Source organism: Mauremys mutica, chromosome 13 (genome assembly GCF_020497125.1).
Source record: "Mauremys mutica isolate MM-2020 ecotype Southern chromosome 13, ASM2049712v1, whole genome shotgun sequence".
NCBI lineage: Eukaryota > Metazoa > Chordata > Testudines > Geoemydidae > Mauremys > Mauremys mutica.
This window is the reverse complement of record NC_059084.1, coordinates 943074-962852: the sequence shown is the minus strand read 5'-3', so window position 1 is coordinate 962852 and position 19779 is coordinate 943074. Positions and strand designations below refer to the sequence as shown.

Here is a 19779-nt window from a genome sequence, read left to right as displayed (position 1 = left end):
ATGCAGCTCTGCTCCAGGGGGTCCTTGGGGCCAGCATGGAGCTGAGCTGGGGGGGCCGCTCTCAGGACTAGAGACCCAGATTTCCCCAATCGGGGGTGGGGGAGGCTTGGTTATTGCAAGGGCTGCTTCAGCTGCTGAGGCTTGCAGGTGCACCGTGTGCCCCCAAGCTGGCTCTAGCCCCAGTGCCTGGGCCCCCATCAGCTGCATGGGCAGGGGACACAGTCTCTGATAGCAGCGGGAAAAGGCTCCTCGCCCAGTGATGCCCAGACTGCCCAGGCAGTGTCTAACCCTGTTTATTAGTATCACAGTGCAGCTGCTGCCATGCCTCCCAGAGCAGCTACATCCATGGGCCAGTTGTGGGTTGCAGGAGCTGGCTCCTGGTGCAGGCTGAGCAGGCAACTGCTTCCTAGCTCAGGCTGGCCTGGGGCTCTGTATTGTTAAAGGAACTCAGCAGGGAAGAGTTAGAGCCAGGGGGGGCTGTTTCTGGGCCCGGCAGGCGGCTGGGCCGGGCAGGCTGGTATTTCTCAATCACCTCCCGAAGTCCCTTGGAGAAATGGAGATCTGCCCCCACCGTGATGAATCCCTGCAGGGTGCAAAGGGAAGGAGTGTTAGCCCAGCAGGGGCCTCATCTCTGCCCCTCTCCTTCCTCCCCCCCTCCCCCCAAATCATTCCTGAGCCAAAGAGTCACAGCACTGTGACACCCCAGTGTCTGGACTTGACTGGCCTGGGGGGTGCAGAGAGCTCAGGGTAGCACTGTGGGGCCCTGAGCTCTGCATGGTAACTGGGCCCCCTCCCTGGGGCAGGTGCTGGGCCCCTCCCACGAGGCACACGTACCATGTGGCTGGTGACTACCTCCTTGGTGAAGTCCATGCCCTCAGGGAGGGGGATTGGGACGCCCTTCTTTGTCCTCTCTGCAGAAAAGGAAAGGGAGTCTTTGAGAGAGTGTCCTGGGCCGGTGCCCAGCCCCCTCCTGCAGCCCAAGTCCCTACCATTAAGGATGGGCATGATCATCAGCTGCAGCAGTGTCTTCAGGGGGGTTTGCAATGGGAACAGCTGGGGGAGAGAGGAAGAAGTGTTAGAGCCGTGGTGGGCCACAGGGCTATCCCTGCATGCACCACCCCACGCCACCCCCGGGAAGGGCCAGCTGGTTTAGACTAAGGGTTGATAGACTAAGGTCAGAAGGGACCATTATGGTCATCTAGTCTGACCTCCTGCACAACGCAGGCCACAGAATCTCACCCACCCACTCCTGTAACAAACCCCTAACCTATGTCTGAGTTATTGAAGTCCTCAACTTGTGGTTTAAATACCTCAACGTGCAGAGAATCCTCCAGAAAGTGACCCGTGCCCCACGCTGCAGAGGAAGGCGAAAACCCCCCAGGGCCTCTGCCAATCTGCCCTGGAGGAAAATTCCTTCCTGACCCCAAATATGGCTATCAGTTAAACCCTGAGCATGTGGGCAAGTCTCACCAGCCAGCACCCAGGAAAGAATTCTCTGTAGTAACTCAGATCCCACCCCATCTAACATCCCATCACAGACCATGGGGCATACTTACCTGCTGATAATCAAAGATCAATTAATAGCCTAATTTTGGCAATCCCATCATATCACCCCCTCCATTAACTTATCAAGCTTAGTCTTAAAGCCAGATATGTCTTTTGCACCCACTACTCCCCTTGGAAGGCTGATCCAGAACTTCACTCCTCTAATGGTTAGGGTAGGTCTATACTCACCGTCCGGGTCGACACAGTGAGTTCGACTTCTCAGAGTTCGAACTATCGCGTCTAATCAAGACGCGATAGTTCGAACTCCCCGTGCGCTCCGGTCGATTCCACCACTACAAACGGTGGTGGCGGAGTCGACCTTGGAGCCGCGGAGTTCGACCCTGCCGCGTCTGGATGGGTAAGTCAGTCGAACTAGGGTACTTCGAGTTCAGGTACGCTATTTGCGTAGCTGAACTTGCATACCCTAGTTCGACACCCCCCCCCCCCTTAGTGTAGACCAGGCCTTAGAAACCTTAGTCTAATTTCAAGTCTAAACTTCCTAATGTCCAGTTTATATCCATTTGTTCTTGTGTCCACATTGGTACTAAGCTTAAATAATTCCTCTCCCTCCCTAATATTAATCCCTCTGATATTTATAAAGAGCAATCATATCCCCCCTCAACCTTCTTTTGGTTAGGCTAAACAAGCCAAGCTCTTTGAGTCTCCTTTCATAAGACAGGTTTTCCATTCCTCGAATCATCCTAGTAGCCCTTCTCTGTACCTGTTCCAGTTTAAATTCATCCTTCTTAAACATGGGAGACCAGAACTGCACACAGTATTCCAGATGAGGTCTCACCAGTGCCTTGTATAACGGTGCTAACACCTCTTTATCTTTGCTGGAAATACCTCGCCTGATGCATCCCAAGACTGCATTTGCTTTTTTAACAGCCCTATCACGTTGGCGGCTCATAGTCATCCTGTGATCAACCAATACTACAAGGTCCTTCTCCTCCTCTGTTACTTCCAACTCATGTGTCCCCAATTTATAACAAATTCTTGTTGTTAATCCCTAAATGCATGACCTTGCACTTTTCACTATTAAATTTCATCCTATTACTCCATCTTACAAGGTCATCCAGATTTTCCTGTATGATATCCCGGTCCTTCTCTGCATTAGCAATACCTCCCAGCTTTGTGTCATCCGCAAACTTTATTAGCACATTCCCACTTTTTGTGCCAAGGTCAGTAATAAAAAGATTGGTCCCAAAACCGATCCCTGAGGAACTCCACTAGTAACCTCCTTCCAGCCTGACAATTCACCTTTCAGTACGACCCATTATAGTCTCCCCTTTAACCAGTTCCTTATCCACCTTTCAGTTTTCATATTGATCCCCATCTTTTCCAATTTAATAATTCCCCATGTGGAACCGTATCAAATGCCTTACTGAAATCAAGGTAAATTAGATCCACTGCGTTTTCTTTGTCTAAAAAATCTGTTACCTTCTCAAAGGAGGAGATCAGATTGGTTTGGCACGATCTACCTTTTGTAAAACCATGTTGTATTTTGTCCCAATTACCATTGACTTCAATCTCCTTAACTACTTTCTCCTTCAATTTTTTTTCCCAAGACCTTGCACACTACAGATGTCAAACTAACAGGCCTATAGTTACTCAGATCATTTTTTTCCTTTTCTTAAAAATAGAAACTAAGTTAGCAATTCTCCAGTCATACGGTACAACCTCTGAGTTTACTGATTCATTAAAAATTCTTGCTAATGGGCTTGCAATTTCATGTGCCAGTTCCTTTAATATTCTTGGATGAAGATTATCTGGGCCCCCCGATTTAGTCCCATTAAGTTGTTCGAGTTTGGCTTCTACCTCGGATGTGGTAATATCTACCTCCATATCCTCATTCCCATTTGTCATCCCACCATTATCCCTAAGCTCCTCATTAAAGACTGAGGCAGAGTATTTGTTTAGATATTGGGCCATGCCTAGATTATCCTTAACCTCCACTCCAGCCTCAGTGTTTAGCGGTCCCAAGCCAAGTCTCCACAAGGGGAGGCAATTCCAGTAGTGCCCAGATCTAGTCCCAGAGGTGGTGAATCTAACAGTTGCTCAGTAACAGCTCTTTTTCTCTCCTGCTGATAATAGCTCACCTTACCTGATCACGCTCCTTATAGTGTGTATGGCAACACCCATTGTTTCATGTTCTCTGTGTATATTGTGACAAAGTTCCTCCTCTGTCTTGGTGGGTCCTACGCTTATTGGTGGATTTGCTTAACTCAGTGATCTTCCCCTCTGGTGGAACCCACAGTCTGGGTCAACTCCTCCTGTGTCTGATCAGGAGTTGAGAGGTTTGGGGGGAACCCGGGCCCACCCTCTACTCCGGGTTCCAGCCCAGGGCCCTGTGGATTGCAGCTGTCTATAGTGCCTCCTGGTACAGCTGCATGACAGCTACAACTCCCTGGCTACTTCCCCATGGCCTCCTCCAAACACCTTCTTTATCCTCACCACAGGACCTTCCTCCTGGTCTCTAATAACGCTTGTACTCCTCAGTCCTCCAGCAGCGCATCCTCTCCCTCTTAGCTCCTTGCGCCTCTTGCTCCCAGCTCCTCACACAAATCTCACTGACTAACTGGGAGGCTTTAACTAGTTCCAGCCAGCCCTTGATTGGCTTCAGGTGTCCCAATCAATGTAGCTATCTCCACTGCCTTCTAGAAAGATCTTAATTGGCCCCAGGTGTTTTGATTAACCTGGAGCAACTGCCATTTGATTACCATGGTCCTAGGGATTTGGTTAGCCTGTGGCTAACATACCTGTTCCTCACTACTTTACTGTAGCCATCTGGCCTTGCCCTATCACAATATCTATATCTTCCTACTGTCTTTTCCGCTACATGCATCCAATGAAGTGGGCTGTAGCCCACCAAAGCTTATACCCAAATAAATGTGTTAGTCTCTAAGGTGCCCCAAGGGCTCCTGTTCTTTTCACACTCATCATGTCATTCAAGTTACTATCTGGGGGGAGGGGCTCGAAGAAACCCATCCCCGCAGCATTTACCTTCAGAAAGGGGAACTACACAAAAGTGAGGCAGCGAGTTAAATGGAAATTAAAAGTAACAGTGGGGAGTGAAATAGCTGCAAGCTGCATGGACACTCCATAACAGAGGCTCAAACAAACTAAATCCCAAATTAAAAAAAAAACAGTGAGAGGACCAAAAATGCCACCCGGCTAAAGAGAGGCAAAGGGGCTAGAGCTGAAAAGGGTCCTTTCAAATCACAAGTCACATTCTCCTGAGGAACAGAGAAAGGAACAGAAACTCAGGCACGTCACGTGTAAAAGTATAATTAGGCAGGGCAAAAAAGACTTTGAGGAGGAACAAGCAAAAGCTGCACAAAGCTCCAGTTCAGTACATGAGAAACAGGAAGCTGCCAAGCAGCCGCTGGACGATCCAGGGCCTGAAGAAGCACTCAAGGAAGACACGGCTGTTGCAGAGAAATGAAATGAATTCTTTGCTGCAGAGGATGTGAGGAGATATTCTTTTTAGGAGTCCCAGCTTGAGGTGGCAAGAGAGGAGCTTTTGGAACATATTTTGAAATTAAATGTCACTGGGACTGGTTGGGATTCACCCAAGAATTCTGAAGGAACTCAGATATGAAATTGCAGAACTACTGACTGTGCTAAGCAACTTGTTGCTTAATTCAGCCTCTGTACCCCTAGGCACCGACTTCCCCGCTTTCCTGGGGGTGCTCAGCCCCCTGCCCTGCCTCCATGCTACCCCTTCCATGGGGCCCTGCCCTCCCTCTTCCCACCCCTTCCCTGCCCCCATTCCAACTCCTTCCCCAAATCCCTGCCCTGGCCCCGCCTCCTCCCCTGAGCCCACTCCTCCCGCTCCCTCCCAGAGCATGCTAACACTGCCAAACAGCTGTTTGGCGGCGGTCAGGCGGGAAGCGCCGGGAGGTAGGTGGAGGAGCCAGGACACGGTGCGCTCAGGAGAGGAGGAGGAGGTGGGGCAGGGGGTGAGGGGAGCTTGGCTGCCCATGGGCGCTCCAGCCCCCAAGCACTCATGGAGTCAGCGCCTATGTCTGTACCAGATGATTGGTGGATAGGTAATTTTTTTTAAAAGGCTCCAGTGGGTAATTCTGGCAATTACATGCCGGTGACCCTAGTTTCAGTACCAGGCAAACTGGGTGAAGCTACAGCAAAGCACAGAATTAGCAGCCACATAAATTAATACAATATGTTGAAGAGGCACACGGCTTTTGTACATGCCTCCCCCATCCATTAGAATTCTTTGAGGGGTCCACAAATGTGGACAAGGGGGATCCAGTGGATATAATGTACTTGGACTTTCTGAAAGCCTTTGACAAGGTCCTTCACCAAAGGCTCTTAAGCAAAGTCAGCTGCCATGGGATAAGAGGGAAGGTCCTCTCATGGATTGGTAACTGGTTAAAAGATAGGAAACAAAGGGTAGGAATAAATGGTCAGTTTTCACAGGAGAGAGGGGTAAGGGAAAGTGAAACTAAACCCCGCAGCGCGACAGAGGGGAAAGGGCTGGCACATGTGCCACTTCCAAATGCCACCCCCACCCCCGGTGGCACTGTGCCAATGCGGGGAGCCGGCCCTGATCCCCAGAGAGATCCTCACCTGCTCCTTGGGAGAGCCCAGCTCTGGCCTCCTTGCCCCTGAGTCCCCGCTGGAGGGCAAAGTACTCAGAGCCTGGGAACGTTTAGAGACCCTGCGAGCTGGGGGCATTCTCAGCCTCCTCCTTGCTCACAGGTTCCCCTGGGCCAGAAGGGACCATTGTGATCATCTCCTCTGACCCCCCTGTATTAATTCTAATGAACAATGCCACATGATGCAGGATTCATTTTTGAAAGTTTATAATAAGGGATGCTCCGGGGGGAAAGGGAGAGGGGGGGCACACGGTGGAAGTTTTGCCTAGGGCACAAAATATCCTTGCACCGGCCCTGGGGGGAGGTCTAGGCTGGATATTAGGAAAAACTGTTTCACTAGTAGGGTGGTGAAGCACTGGAATGGGTTCCCTAGGGAGGTGGTGGAATCTCCTTCCTTAGAGGTTTTTAAGGTCAGGCTTGACAAAGCCCTGGCTGGGATGATTTAGTTGGGGTTGGTCCTGCTTTGAGCAGGGGGTTGGACTAGATACCTCCTGAGGTCCCTCCCAACCCTGAGATTCTATGATTCTATGACTGGGACTGTTCAGCTTGGAAAAGAGACGACTAAGGGGGGATATGACTGAGATCTATAAAATGGTGACTGGGGTGGAGAAAGTGACTAGGATGCATTATTTACCCCTTCACATAACACAAGAACCAGGGCTCACCCCATGAAATTACTAGGCAGTGGGTTTAAAACAAACACAAGGAAGTTCCACATCACACAATCAGCCTGTGGAACTCGTTGCCAGGGGATGTTGTGAAGGCCAAATTATAACTGGGTTCAGAAAAGAACTGGCTAAGTTCCTGGAGGAAAGATCCATCAACGGCTTTTAGCCCAGATTGTCAGGGATGCAGCCCCATGCTCTGGGTATCCCTAGGCCTCTGACTGCCAGATGGGACGGATCGCTCAGTAATTGCCTGTTCTGCTCATTCCCCGACGCTGGCCACTGGGCCAGGCCGACTGTTCTTGTGCCCTTTGTGCTCGGCCTGGGTAGTAAGTTTGCTGGGCCGAGGCCCGCGCTGGGGTCAGGGCACAAGGCAGAGCAGCTTAGGGCCAAGCAAGGGCAGCTGCAGGCCTTGGGCTGGGGGTTCTTTTTTTAACTGAGAGCCCCCCCCATCTCTTCCACACGCTGCCCCACTTTAGGCACCGTCCCCCCTGACCTGGACATTTCCCCACTCCCCTCTTCTTTCCCTTCACCACCGCAGGGGCCTCCCATTGCTCGCCCCAAATCCCCTGGTGGAATTTCCCTGGGGGTGGAGGGAGAAGAGCTGGTCCCCTGCGGCTGTGCCACAAGGCCAGGGGCTCCCCGTCTGGGAGCTGCACAAAGGGCTGCTGAAAGGGAGGGGCTCAGATCTCAGCTCCCGCCGGCCCGGTTCTGCTGGATCGGGCCCATCAGTTTGATGCAGCCCGCGCTGCCCCACTCACCGCCAGGGACTCCAGTGCCGACTGCTTGGAGTAGATACGGAACCTGTCCGGCGGGGAGAGAGAGCACTGTGAACACAGCTCCGAGCTCCAGCCCTGGGACAGCTCTGCAGTCTGCCTTGGGACGCTGCCCGGACGCCCCAGCGAGGGGCTCCCAGGGACAGGGGAGTTACCTTCTCAGATCCAACTGCACCTGCAGCGCTTTCCCTCGCAAAGACATCTTGGCACTCAGCTTGGCATCCTGGAGGGGAGACAAGGCCACAGCCCCATTGCTGCCTACCCCACCGAGCAGACAGCCCTGCCCCATGCCACCCTGCCGTTCTGCAGCGGCAGCTTCACTGCTGGCCATGGGCTCATGGGACCAGGTTCTGCACAAACTGCAACAGGTGGGGCCGGGCTCCCTGCTGTGCCCGGGGAGCAGCTCACCATGGTCATGCTGGAGAGCTGGATGGCGGGGTGGTCGACGGGCACCAGGGAGATGTTAAGGACGGCAACGACCGAGACGGAGGTGCCCGAGGGCTTGATTGTCCAGAGTGGAGGAGCCAACACCTGCAGCACCAGCTTCAGGGGCGCGTCCACCACAGCGGGGCTCTGCCAGGAGAGAGCAGGGTCAGGGGAGCAGGGGGCAGGCAGCACAGGGCTGAGCCAGGGCCCTGAAGGCAGCTGGCTCTTCTCACTAGCAGCTCCACTGCCATCCTCCTACGGCCCTGGCCTGCACTGGCCCCCCAGCCCAAGGAGCTGCACCTCCTCCCAGGGTCGCCCGCCCCGCGGCCACCGCTCTCACCAGCATGATGATGCTTCCGAGGAACGAGGCTCTCAGCAAAACCTCCAGATCCTTGGGCACCTGAAACAACATGCAACCGTCCTGGGTAAGGAGACTGCCCCGCGGTGCACTGCTGTTACCCCGCCCCTCCCCCCTCTGCACGCCCAGCACCCCTGCCCCTCCCCCATCTGCACGCCCCTGCCCCTCTCCCCTCTGCACACTCACCACCCCCGCCCCTCTCCCCTCTGCACACTCACCACCCCCGCCCCTCTCCCCTCTGCACGCCCAGCACCCCGTCCCTCCTCACCTCCTCCCCTGCAATCTCCTTGCTCAGCACCCCCGCCCGGTAGTAGGCATCCATGGCAGAGTTGAAGAAGTACTCGGAGAAAGCCACGTAGACCATGCGCTCCGTCTCCTTGATCACTGGTGCCACCGCCTGGTTCACCAGCGTCTCGTTCCACTGATAGTAGAACATGCCCTGGGCAGCACAGAGCTAGTGAGTCCCGGCCCCACAGAACAGGCTCCCCGGGGCACTCGGCCATTGCAGCCCCGGGCTGGGGCCCGGCGCCCCCACATACAGTATCAGCGCGCACCCCGGAGCCAGGGCATCACAGGATGTGGCTCCCTCGGCCACGCTGGAGCCCCTCCCCCGCACCCCGTTACCTTGAAGTCCAGATCGAGGGTGTCGGGGGAGACGACGGGGTTGCTGAGGAGGGAGTAATCGATGCTGATGTGCTCGTCCACTGGGCTGCGCACTGTGCCCAAGGAAGGCAGGGTCAGTCTCCCGGCGAGACCTGAGCTCGGCCCAGCCAGGCTGACGCCCCCTCCGCCCTGTCTCTGGGCCCCTTCAGTCCTGCCCCCAGCTTCCCGAGCAGAGCAGCCGCTGGGCCCCAGCCTGTTCCCACAGCTGCAGCCCACTGCCCCCCCAGCGTGCACCTCCCACCCCCCTGCACGGCAGCACAGTACAGTTCTGCACCCCGGCCCAAGTCTGGTCTCGTCAGCCCAAGCCCCATCGCGGCCGCAGGGACGCGGACTCACCCGACACGGTGTCCAGCAGCGAGTTCAGCTGCACAAGCCCCGCGTAGTGCAGCGCCGGGCAGATCTGAAACAGACACCACAGGCTGGGTCGGGGTCGGCGGGACGGGGGCCCCGGCACACAAGCAGGGAGCAGGATCTAGCCTGATGGGCGTCCCTGCAGCCTCCCTGGGAGCCTCTCCCTCTCCCGGGGCCCAGCCGCTGGCATGGGTGGCAAGTTCATAGAAATTTTGGTGGTGCCCAGAACCTGCCCCCCCAGCTCTGCCCCCCCAAACTCCACCCCCACCTGCCTAAGGCTCTGGGAGGAGGGTTGAGGGGGGGAGGTCTGAGGGGCAGGTCCTGGGCTGGGGATTAGGGTGCAGGAGGGGTGCAAGGTGCAGGCTTTGGGATGGAGTTTGGGGGTGGGAAGGGGTGTGTGGGAAGGAGGAGGGGCGTGCATGCTCTGGGAGGGGGTGGGATAGGAGGGAGTACAGGGGTGAGGGCTGTGGGGCTGAGGATGAGGGATTCATGATGCAGGAGGGGGCTCAGGGCTGGAGCAGAGGATTAGGGTGCAGGGGGATGAGGGCTTTGTCTGGGGCTGAGGGGTTTGGGGCGTTGGAGAGGCTCAGGGCTAGGGCGGAAGGGCAGGGTAAGGGCAGCCTGCCTCGCCATTAGGGGATGGGGGGCGCTAGGATCCTGGGGCAGCAGACAACAGTTCTGCCGGGAGCTGCTCCGCATAGGAATGTGCTACACCAACAGCACAAGCAGGCATGGGAGAGGCACGCGCCGCTTTCTTTCAGGCAGGTCATTGGCGGGGCGGGGGGAGACCCGTGGGGGCCGGGGCCCGATCCAGGCAGGGACGGGGGAGAGACCCAGTTCCAAATATTGCTGGAGCAGGGCCCCCAGCCCTGAATATTCCTGGTGCTCGAGCACCTCGAGCCCATATAACCTGCCGCCTATGGCTGCTGGCCCCCATGGGAACCGGGAACATCCTGCCCGTGGCATCAGGAGCTGCTCGTCCTCTGGCGTCAAAGCCACAGCACAGGGCAGGGCTCGCCGCTACCCCCCAGCACTCCGTGCCCTGAGCGGGATGGAGCGAAAGGACCAGCTCCTCCCAGGCACCGTGCAATGGCGTGCTCTGCCTGTGCCCCACAGCCCACTTCCACCCCGACCCGCAGCCCCCGTCCCCCCCGCCTGCCCCCGCTCTGCCTGCGCCCCACAGCCCTGACCCACAGCCCCCGTCCACCCCACCTGCCCCCGCTCTGCCTGTGCCCCACAGCCCCGACCCGCAGCCCCCATCCCCCCCGCCTGCCCCTGCTCCGCCTGCGCCCCACCATGATTTATGATTTAGGGGGAAGTGCCCTCAGCTGATACTATTCCCTGCCTGCTCAGCCCCCACTGTTTGAGCCCTGCCCCCAGCCCCAAGGGGGATGTCTCTGCCCACAGCGTACCTGCCGGTTGACAAGGAAGCGTATTCCTGTGGTGATGAAGGTAGACAGGAATTCATAGACCTTCCTGTGGAGACAGAATCACAGTCCTCAAACCCCTGCCCTCCTGCTAGGGGACCAGAGAGCCTCCTGGGGGGCGCTGGGGCTGCTGAGCAGTGGTTGGGGGCAGGGCAGCCCCCCAGGCGGTACCTGAGTGTGCCCGTGAAGCCAGTCTGCATCCTGGCAATGGAGGCATTACAGGACATGTTCGAGATCTTGAGGCGCCCGGCATTGTCCATGGAAAGCTTCAGCAGGGTGCGGATGTTGACGCCTTCGGCAGAGGCGTTGATGGAGCCAATATCGTAGCTGGGAAGCAAACGGTTAAAGCAGGTGAGCAGCACCCAAGCAGATAGACATCTCCCAGCGGAGCCCCCGCCCCAGAGCCTGGGTGGGGATGAGAAAGCCGAGGGGTGGGGGGGCTGGCCCAGCCAGAGCCCAGAGACCGGCCCAGAGCTGGGGGCATCAAGAACCTGAAGGCAAATGTCAGAGTGCGCGTCTGAGCCCAGCGAGGGGGAGGCCTGACCGCCGCTGGCCGAGGAATGGGGAGAGGGCCCGGAACCGGACCCCGCTCTGGGGGGAGAGTGCAGGGGGAGGGGCCTGACCCCACACTGGGGGGAGCAGAGGGGGAGGGGCCCGACCCGGGGGGAGGAGTGCAGGGGGAGGGGTCTGACCCCCGCACTGGGGGGAGCAGAGGGGGAGGGGCCCGACCCCGGGGGGGGGGGGAGGGCAGGGGGAGGGGCCTGACCACATGTTGGGGGGCAGCAGAGGGGGAGGGGCCTGACCCCAGGCTGTGGGGGAGCAGAGGGGGAAGGGCCTGACCCCGTGTTGGGGGGCAGCAGAGGGGCAGGGGCCTGACCCCAGGCTGTGGGGGAGTGGAGGGGGAGGGGCCCGACCACATGCTGGAGGGGGAGCAGAGGGGGAGGGGCCTGACCCCTCGCTGGGAGGAGGGGCAGGGGCCTGACCCCAGGCTCTGGGGGAGTGGAGGGGGAGGGGCCCGACCCCGTGCTGGGGGGCAGCAGAGGGGGAGGGGCCTGACCCCAGGCTGTGGGGGAGTGGAGGGGGCGGGGAGCTCACAAGAACCAGTAGAGTATCTGCCGCCGGAAGCGCAGGCTGATGGAGGCGTTGTTGATGTTGAAGGCGAGGTGCTGCGGGGGCTGGAAGTGCAGGTTGGAGAGCGCCAGCTGCAGGTCCGTCACCTTCACCCTGCGGGGGCGGGGGCGGGGGCAGCGTCAGGCCCACGTCCCAGCCCCAGCCCAGCATCTCTAGCTCGGCTTTGCAGTCACAGTCACTGCAATGGGCGAGGCCCCTGCACCCCTGGGTGGCATCACACCCTAAGGCCTGGCTCTTCAGGGCTGCACCCAGCCCAGGGCTACCAGCCCCTCCCTGGGACCCTCCCTCCCCGAGCCAGCCCCCCGAGCCGGCTCCTTGCCCCTTCGGGCCCTCCAGCCCCCGCCTGCCCCCATCATTGCTGGTGAAGCGGTGCCCAGAGCCACTTACCCGCTGATGTTGTAGTGGAACTGCCCTTCCTTCCCGTGCAGGTCGGGGATGCTGATGTGCTCCAGCTCCTGCTCCACAAAGCGCAGCCCTTCCTGCTTCACTGCAAGAGAACAGCCCTGCTCTCTGCCCCGGCCTTGCCTCCACAGGGAGGAAAGGAGGCCGGGGCCCTTCCCCCCGCTCCACCCCTCAGCCCCAGGGCACTGGCCAGGCAGGTCCTTTTCCTGGCAACCCGGATGCATGTAAACAGCCCAGACTTGCCCCAGCCCCAGCCCACTCCCCAGGGAGGGTGGGCTAAAGACAGGAACATCCCGCCCCACCACACCGGCTCCGCACCAGCCTGTTGTGGGCACGCCCTGGTCTGGGGCCACCTGCGGGTGCTGCTCCAGCAGCTTGTGGTTCCTGAGCAGGCCAATGGGCTCCGGCTCCGCCAGCCCCTTACCCAGCTCCAGGCCCTTGGAGGTGATCCGGATCTTGCACCCGGGGGCAGCAGCTCTCCCTGCAGTGACCAGCCAGGGCAGCATCAGGAGCAGGAGGCTGCACCGAGCCATGGCACGTCTCTTCCTGGAGGAGACCAGAGCAGGGGTGTTGAGACCAGCTGAGCAGGCAGCCAGGCACCATCCCTGAGCCTTCCCGCTGGCCGGAGATGCCAGCACACCCGGCTCCCCAGTGGGCGCAGGCAGCCGGGGTGACGGAGGCCTCCTACCATCCCTTGCTAACCGGCTCTCGCCCAGGACCCTGGCCCCTGGGAGCCCCCCAAGCGCTGTGGATCCCTCCCCCCTCAGGGAGCCTTGGCCGGAGCCCCCAGGCACCCTGCCCAGATGCTCCCTCGGTGGCACTCTGGGACTGGCCCCTTCCTCCCAGGCAGGTCACTTGGCTTCCCGGGGCTGCCCCCAGTGCCGGCTCGCCAGGGCTCTCCCAGTGCGCGCCCCGAAGAGGGACAAGGGCAGCCGCTGCGGGGCGGAGTGTGCGAGCTGCCCGGGGGGCCCGGCCGAGCCAGCTGCCATGGGGGGGGGGGGTAGTGCTGTTGCTGAAACCGACCCCCCCCCGCCCCCTGCGTCGCGGCGCCCGGCCCTGGTGCAGCTCCCGAGTCCCGGGCACGGGGCAGCGGGGCCAGGGCGCCTGGGGTCCCGCCTCTGGCTGCGGGCTGCGGGCTCCGGCAGGACGAGCCGCGTTCAGCCGCTGCCCCGGCTCCCGGCCGTCTGCGCGGGGCGGGGGCTCGGCTCGGCTCGGCTCGCCAGCCCCTTCCCCGCCGCGGGGCCCGATGCTGCGCCCCCCACCCCGGCCTCGCGCCTGCAGCGGGGAGGGGCGGAATCCGCGTCCAGCCCGCACCCCGCCGCGGCCTGGCCCCTCGCCCGCACTTGCCTCTGTCCCCAGGGGAACCGTCGCTGGGCTCGGAGCGCAAAACAAAGGGCTGGTTGCAGCCAGCTTCCCGCAGCAGCGCCGGGAGGGCCACGGCCACCCCCAGAGGGGGAGGGGTGATGGGCACCCCACAGGGGGCCATGGGCATGCCCAGACCCAGGGGGGAGGGGACAGGCACCCCCAGAGGGGGAGGGGGTGATGGGCACCCCACAGGGGGCCATGGGCATGCCCAGACCGAGGGGGGAGGGGACAGGCACCCCCAGAGGGGGAGGGGGTGATGGGCACCCCACAGGGGGCCATGGGCATCCCCAGATGGAGATGGGGAGGGGATGGGCACCCCCGGAGGGGGGCCTGCTCTACACACAGGTGTCCTGGATGCAATTGAATCAAGTTAAAAGTGGAGCAGAGAGGGTGGGTTCCGCCCACCTATGCCACCCAATCCACTGGGCCTTGTTCCCGCGAGGGGCTGCGCATTGCGCTGTACGTATCTGGGTTAGATCAGGACTGCGTGGAGCAGCCTGGAGCTTTGCCCTGGCCAGAGCTTCCCCCACTCTAGTGAGAGCCCCCCCACTCCTCCTCGTTCCCTGACCAAGCAGGCCCATCACCCCGCCTCCCCCTTGCTGCCTCACTGCCTCACGTGCTCCTGCCTTTAACGCCAGCGGATTTGGGCAGGTTGACATTCTTTGCAAATCCCCTTGAATCCTTGGCCCCTCTGGGGGCGGATTATCCACAGCTGCGACAGGCCAGAGTTGTGTCACCCCCTTCCCGCCAGGCACTGTGGGCAGGTCGCTTGTTCTTCCACCAGAGCTGCCAGGTCCAGGACTCCCTCCCCAGCCCCTGCACCCAGACATGCTCTGGAAACCAAATCAGGGCCTCAGCATTCAGCAGTACTAGCCAGCCTGCCAGAGGCTGGGGCTGGAGCAGGCCCCCCCCCGTCCTGTAGTGCTGGGCACACTCAGAAAGCAGAGACAGGGCAGGGGGAGCTGGCTGAGCTCGGTCCCCAGGCATAGCTTCTGCATAACCCCTCTCCATGCCCGTTTGCTGGGCCGGGAGCAGCCAGCCAGTCCACACACACGCTCAGGAATCTGCAGGATTCAGCACACGCCATGGCAAGCAGGATAGTGCTGCAGCTGTGGGTGCTATCGCCATCCCCGGCCCCAGGCTGGGCTGGCCACTGGCAGCAGGGCAGAGAGATCCATCCCCTCCCCCGGCCCCGTGCTGGACACCTAATGAACAAGAACTCCCCCAGATCCGCCTTCTCACAGCCTCACCCCCACTCATTCCAACCCACACCCGCAGCCAGCGCTCACACATCGGGAAGAGGTGAAAATCTCAGCTCTCCAGTAGTGAAGAATTCCCCCCATCCATCCGGACACCCGAAGCAGCACAGCCACCCTCCAGCGGGGCGCCCTGTGCACACGGCGCCTTCCACCAACACCCCAGCTGCCCCCTCCTGGGTTGTAACAGGAGCAGGGGTCTTTCCATCCAGCAGAACTAGCTAGCACCGGCCCTCTGGGCTCCCTGCAGGCACTGTACAGGGACCCCCTCTCCCGCCTCTCTCTCTCCCTGGTCTCGACAGCATCTACTGGGCTCTGGCCATGGAAAGAACTTGGGGGCACCCCCCAGAGACACCCACACTTCCCTGTCTGGGTACAAACGCACTTTCCTTCCCTGGGCCAGGGCTGCCTGTGCTTGTCCCATTTGTGTGGGCCGGGGGATTTGCCTGGCTGCACAATACCAGCTGAATTCCTTGTACTTACAGTGCCCTGGGGTTACTTTTTCCTGGCTCTCCCTCTCGGTGCTGGGAGGCTGAATCACGTGGAGGGAGGCAGGGCAGGAGAGAACCACTGGCTCCAACAGTTTCTCAGGGGCTGGCTGTGCTTCCCCTTCCTTTATATATCCCACTGTTTGCCACTCCTCATGAGCCCAGGGCTGGGAGGAGACAGGGGGCCTGGGAGGCAGCGAGAGGCTGAGAGGATGCAGGTCTCAGGCATGCCAAGAGCAGACTCTGCAAAGCCAGTTTCCCCTGCCCACGGGCTGCCTGCCCAGGGCACAAACATCAGCTGCCTGAGCTGCACATGCAGCCACCTGCCCTGGTCCTTGGTGCACACAATTGCTCAGCGTGTGTATGCAGTGGCCGTGAGCATGTGTGCAAACCAAAGCAGCACTTGGCCTGCTGTGGTGGAGGGAGTGTGATGCAGCCAGGGGTGGGGGTGGGGGGTATGGCTGCACTTAGGGGTCAGACTCGCATTATGCTCCGCTCTCGTCACGTGTCTGAAGCAAATTCAGTGCTGGTGCCGGGGTCCTCGAGCCTATCCCCAGAGCTGGCCTCGCACAATCAGCGTCCCACCTCCATGCTGCAGCCCTGACCTGCTGGGGCCGCCTCCAGGGGCAGAGGAGAACACCCATGGCCCTGGCCACTGCTGAGGCTGCAAACGGGCCAGCTTGTGCTCCTGGTGAGGCAGGAGCAGGGCCGGCTTTAGGAAGTGCGGGGCCCAATTCAAACAGTTTTGACGGGGCCCTGGCAGGGATGACTTAAAAAAAAAAAACATGTAAAAAAACACGTGGGGCTTGTATTCACCGGGCGGTGCTCTGAGTCCTTGGCGGCACTTCGGTGGTGGGTCCTTCACTCGCTCCAGGTCTTCAGCGGCACTGAAGGACCCGCTGCCGAAGTTTCGCCGAAGACCCAGAGTAAGCGAAGGACCTGCCGCTGAAGTGCCGTCAAAGACCCGGAGAGACTGAAGGACCCGCCGCTGAATTGCCGCTGAAGACCCAAAGCGCCGCCCGGTGAGTAAAAATTAAAAAGGCGCCTCTAGCCAGGGAAGGGATTCTCACTGGGCGCGGGGCCCGATTCGGGGGAATTGGTGGAATAGGCCTAAAGCCGGCCCTGAGGGAGGCAGGCAGGGAGCAGCCTGTTGGTGCTACGCAGTCAGCTCCCAAGGGGCTCTGGACACACTCCTCTGCCCAGCCCCACCTCCGCCTGCTGCTGGTCCCCATGAGCCCAAAGGGAGGTGCCAAGGGCAGAGCTGAGGTTCTTAACCCCGCAGTCACCAGGGCGACCCCAGGAATGTCCATGCTCCAGGCCCGAGCTGCCCCCACCTGGGGCTCAGTCACAGGGAAAGGCTCCCCAGGTGGGATTTCTCTGGGAATGGCTCCTGCTGGTTCTTTCAGTGACACTAGTGCAGATGCCACAGACTGTACGGAGAGTTCTGCTCCTGGCCACAAGCCTGTCCCTGAACTGCACCTTGTCACAGCCTGCCAGGCCCCAAGCTCTCTCGGCTCCGTACGGTCCCTGGGAGGAACCCCCTTCAGGGTGACAGCAGCCCTCCGTGGGGGCTAGACCCTCTGGCCATGCCACCTCCTGGGACTGCACCTCTGAGCAGGGCCGGCTCCAGACCCCAGCGCAGCAAGCACGCGCGTGGGGCGGCCCTTTCCCGGGGGGGCGGCAGGCTGGGCCGGCGGACCTGCCGCAGTCATGCCTGCGGGAGGTCCACCGGAGCCCCGGGACGACCGGACCTGCCGCAGGCATGACTGCGGAGGGGGCGCTCGTCCCGCGGCTCCAGTGGACCTCCCGCAGGCATGACTGCGGACGGTTCGCTGGTCCCGCGGCTCGGCTGGACCTCCCGCAGGCATGCCTGTGGCAGCTCAAGCGGAGCCGCCGGACCTGCGAACCGTCCGCAGCTGCGGGAGGTCCAGCCGAGCCGCGCGACCAGCGGACCCTCTGCAGTCATGCCCGCGGGAGGTCCGCTGCTCCCGCGGCTCCGGGGCGCCTCCCGCGCATGACTGCTTGGGGCGGCCAAAAAGGTAGAGCCGCCCCTGCCTCTGAGCCTTCTGCATGCCCAGCTTTCTCTGTGGGCCTCCCCACCCAGGGGGAGCAACGCAGCCCTGCTCTCTAGCTGCAGTGACCCTCAGCCAGCGTAACACAGGAGGGTTTCTTGTACATCCGAACACAGCACAGGACGTTCTCAGGGCCCCCGGGCCTAGAAACTCTCAGCACTATCCATCTGGGTCTGCCTTCATCCAGGCTGCTCTTTGTCCCCAGTCCAGCAGCAACCTCCTTCCAACTGACCTCCCTGTATCCCCTTCTCTAGCCCCACGTCCACCTGGGCCCGCTCTCTTCCCTCCTTTGTTCCCACTGGCCAGAACCAGCTGCCTTCCAGATCCCCAGGGTCCTCTCTCCTCAGCCGTTTGTCCTCCCACTGGCCAGAACCGGCTGGCTTTCAAGGGAGTGGGCCTCCGGGTCACCAGTTGCTATGTTACACCCACCGCGTCCAGGCCATTGTCCGGGGTCCAGGCTGCTAGACGAGGTCACACCTGGTCCTCTGTAACAACAAGCACCCTCTCCCACCACCTCATTACACACACAGCACATGGGGCAAAGTGAGACACACAGTGTTCATGCAAAACACTAAGAAAATCCCCCTCCCTTCATCTCACATGCACACAATTATAACAATTGTCCAAGCAAATGTCCACAGGGTCTGTGTCTGATCTGCACACGATTATCACGTGCGCTGGATAAGTGCAGGACTAATTAGGAGTCTTTGTGGTAACATCACAGCAATTGGTCGTGCGTTAGCACAGCTCATTTTGCCTAAAATCTGATCCTAAGAGTCTAATAAACAAAAGGAGAATTAACAAATAAATGGCAAACTGCTAGTTGCCAGGTCTGGTGCTGCAGGGAGAGCTCAGGAAAACCTGTTCCCATGGAAAGCCGGAGAAAACAGTGACTTCCCAGGTTGTTGCAAGGTAAATTTTACTAATTTGTGTTCAACTTTAGGTGCATTTGAAAGTAGCTAAACTGGGGAACCCACTGGGAAACATCACAAAAAGAGCAGTTCCCAGCGACAGAGCAGCCAGAAGCGGTGAGGGGTGTTTGGAAAATCCCTTTAGGATAGTTGTATGTAGAACGTATGACTTCCCAGAGGGATGTAATAATGTGTGGCCATCCGAGGGCTCAGGAGATGCTGATGTGGTTTCCTGGTGCAGCGTGGCCTAGCCAATGCTGGAAAGGCTGCTGTTTGGTGTGACCCAGAGGAGACCATTAACAGTGCTTTGTCTCGCTCTGTCCACCTCCCTGGCTGGCAGCCCCAGCTCACTCCTACAGACCGGCTGTCAGGACTTCAAAGCTTCTTTGGTCATCTAGCTATTTGCAGACTAACCCTCTGTTTATATCTTTTTGAGGGGAACCACCCAGCCAGGCAGCAGGCGGCTGAAACACTTGATGAAGCCCAGCTGCTTTTGTGCAGAAAGTCCAGCTGCGCAGCAGAGCTGTGTGTGCTGCTCAGCCTCCCTCTGCAGAGAGACTCAAGGTGCGGGAGAGGACCAAGTTTTAATTCTATATGTTAAACTACCAGGGATCTAACAATTAAATCCCGAAAAGAAACCAGCCCATTGAATGTGACCACAGGGGCAGAGCAAAGGGCGCTCGCTAGCTAAATGAGAGGTTCCACAACCCTAAATAGACTGGAGTGCCGCCACAGGAGCAGCTGCCTGTGTGTTCTCCAAAGAACACCGCACTCTGCCTCCACCTGCAAAGCACATGCTGCAGTCCCCCCCTAGCCGCGAGGGCGGGGCAGGCCCTTACTGGCATGGCACTGTAATCCCAGGTTCCCTGTGCCAGGTGCACACCAGCGTGTGAAACTCTCCTTTGCCATGAGGCCTACTCAAAAATCCCCAAAGGCTGGGCTGCTTTTGAGCTGAGACCACTGCCCATCACGCAGCCCCATACTGGCTGCTTCCTTGTGCTCCCCCATCATTCTGTCTGGAGCTGTCGTTTCTTGTTTTATACTCAGGGTGTCTACACTTAAAACGCTGCAGCAGTGCCACTGTAGTGCTTCAGTGTAGACACTATGCAGATGGGAGGGTTCTCCCATCGCTAGTAACCCACCTCCCTGAGGCGCAGCTAGGTCAGCCGAAGAATTCTCCCATTGACAGAACACCATCTACAGTAGGGCTAGGTCACTCTAGCTGGGTCTCTGAGGGGTGTGTGTGTATTTTTCACACACCCCCACCCCCAGAGTTGTAGCTGCACCGATGTAAGTTCCTAGTGTAGACAGGCCTTAGATCATA

General features: G+C 59.3%; 1 protein-coding gene across 2 annotated transcripts; it reads right to left on the bottom strand.

Annotated features, from left to right (window-relative positions):
- Window positions 1–277: 277 nt before the first annotated feature.
- Window positions 278–15620, bottom strand: LOC123348205 (phospholipid transfer protein). Of its 2 annotated transcripts, none has more exons than XM_044985677.1 (16): window positions 15468–15620; window positions 12788–12909; window positions 12349–12448; window positions 11926–12054; window positions 11002–11157; window positions 10816–10879; window positions 9389–9452; window positions 9014–9105; window positions 8658–8828; window positions 8372–8431; window positions 8014–8178; window positions 7761–7828; window positions 7591–7633; window positions 990–1053; window positions 835–911; window positions 278–583 (listed from the first exon to the last, which is right to left on the bottom strand). In XM_044985677.1, the coding sequence occupies exons 2-16, from the start codon at window positions 12894–12896 to the stop codon at window positions 407–409; spliced, it is 1539 nt and encodes a 512-aa protein (XP_044841612.1). In that variant the 5' UTR covers window positions 12897–12909; window positions 15468–15620; the 3' UTR covers window positions 278–406. The 2 variants fall into 2 exon arrangements, with proteins under 2 accessions (XP_044841612.1, XP_044841613.1); XM_044985678.1 differs by lacking the exon at window positions 15468–15620 and adding an exon at window positions 13711–13731.
- Between the last annotated feature and the right edge of the window lie 4159 nt (window positions 15621–19779).

What these genes read in the sequence shown, in the direction of transcription:
- LOC123348205 (XM_044985677.1), bottom strand. Translation starts at nt 12,896, where the DNA reads ATGGCTCGGTGCAGCCTCCTGCTCCTGATGCTGCCCTGGCTGGTCACT. An exon ending in CAGATACTCTACTGGTTCTT is followed by an intron (nt 11,158 to 11,925) that starts GTGAGCTCCCCG and finishes TTTGCTTCCCAG; the next exon opens with CTACGATATTGGCTCCATCA. An exon ending in CGGCACTGGAGTCCCTGGCG is followed by an intron (nt 1,054 to 7,590) that starts GTGAGTGGGGCA and finishes TCTCTCCCCCAG; the next exon opens with CTGTTCCCATTGCAAACCCC.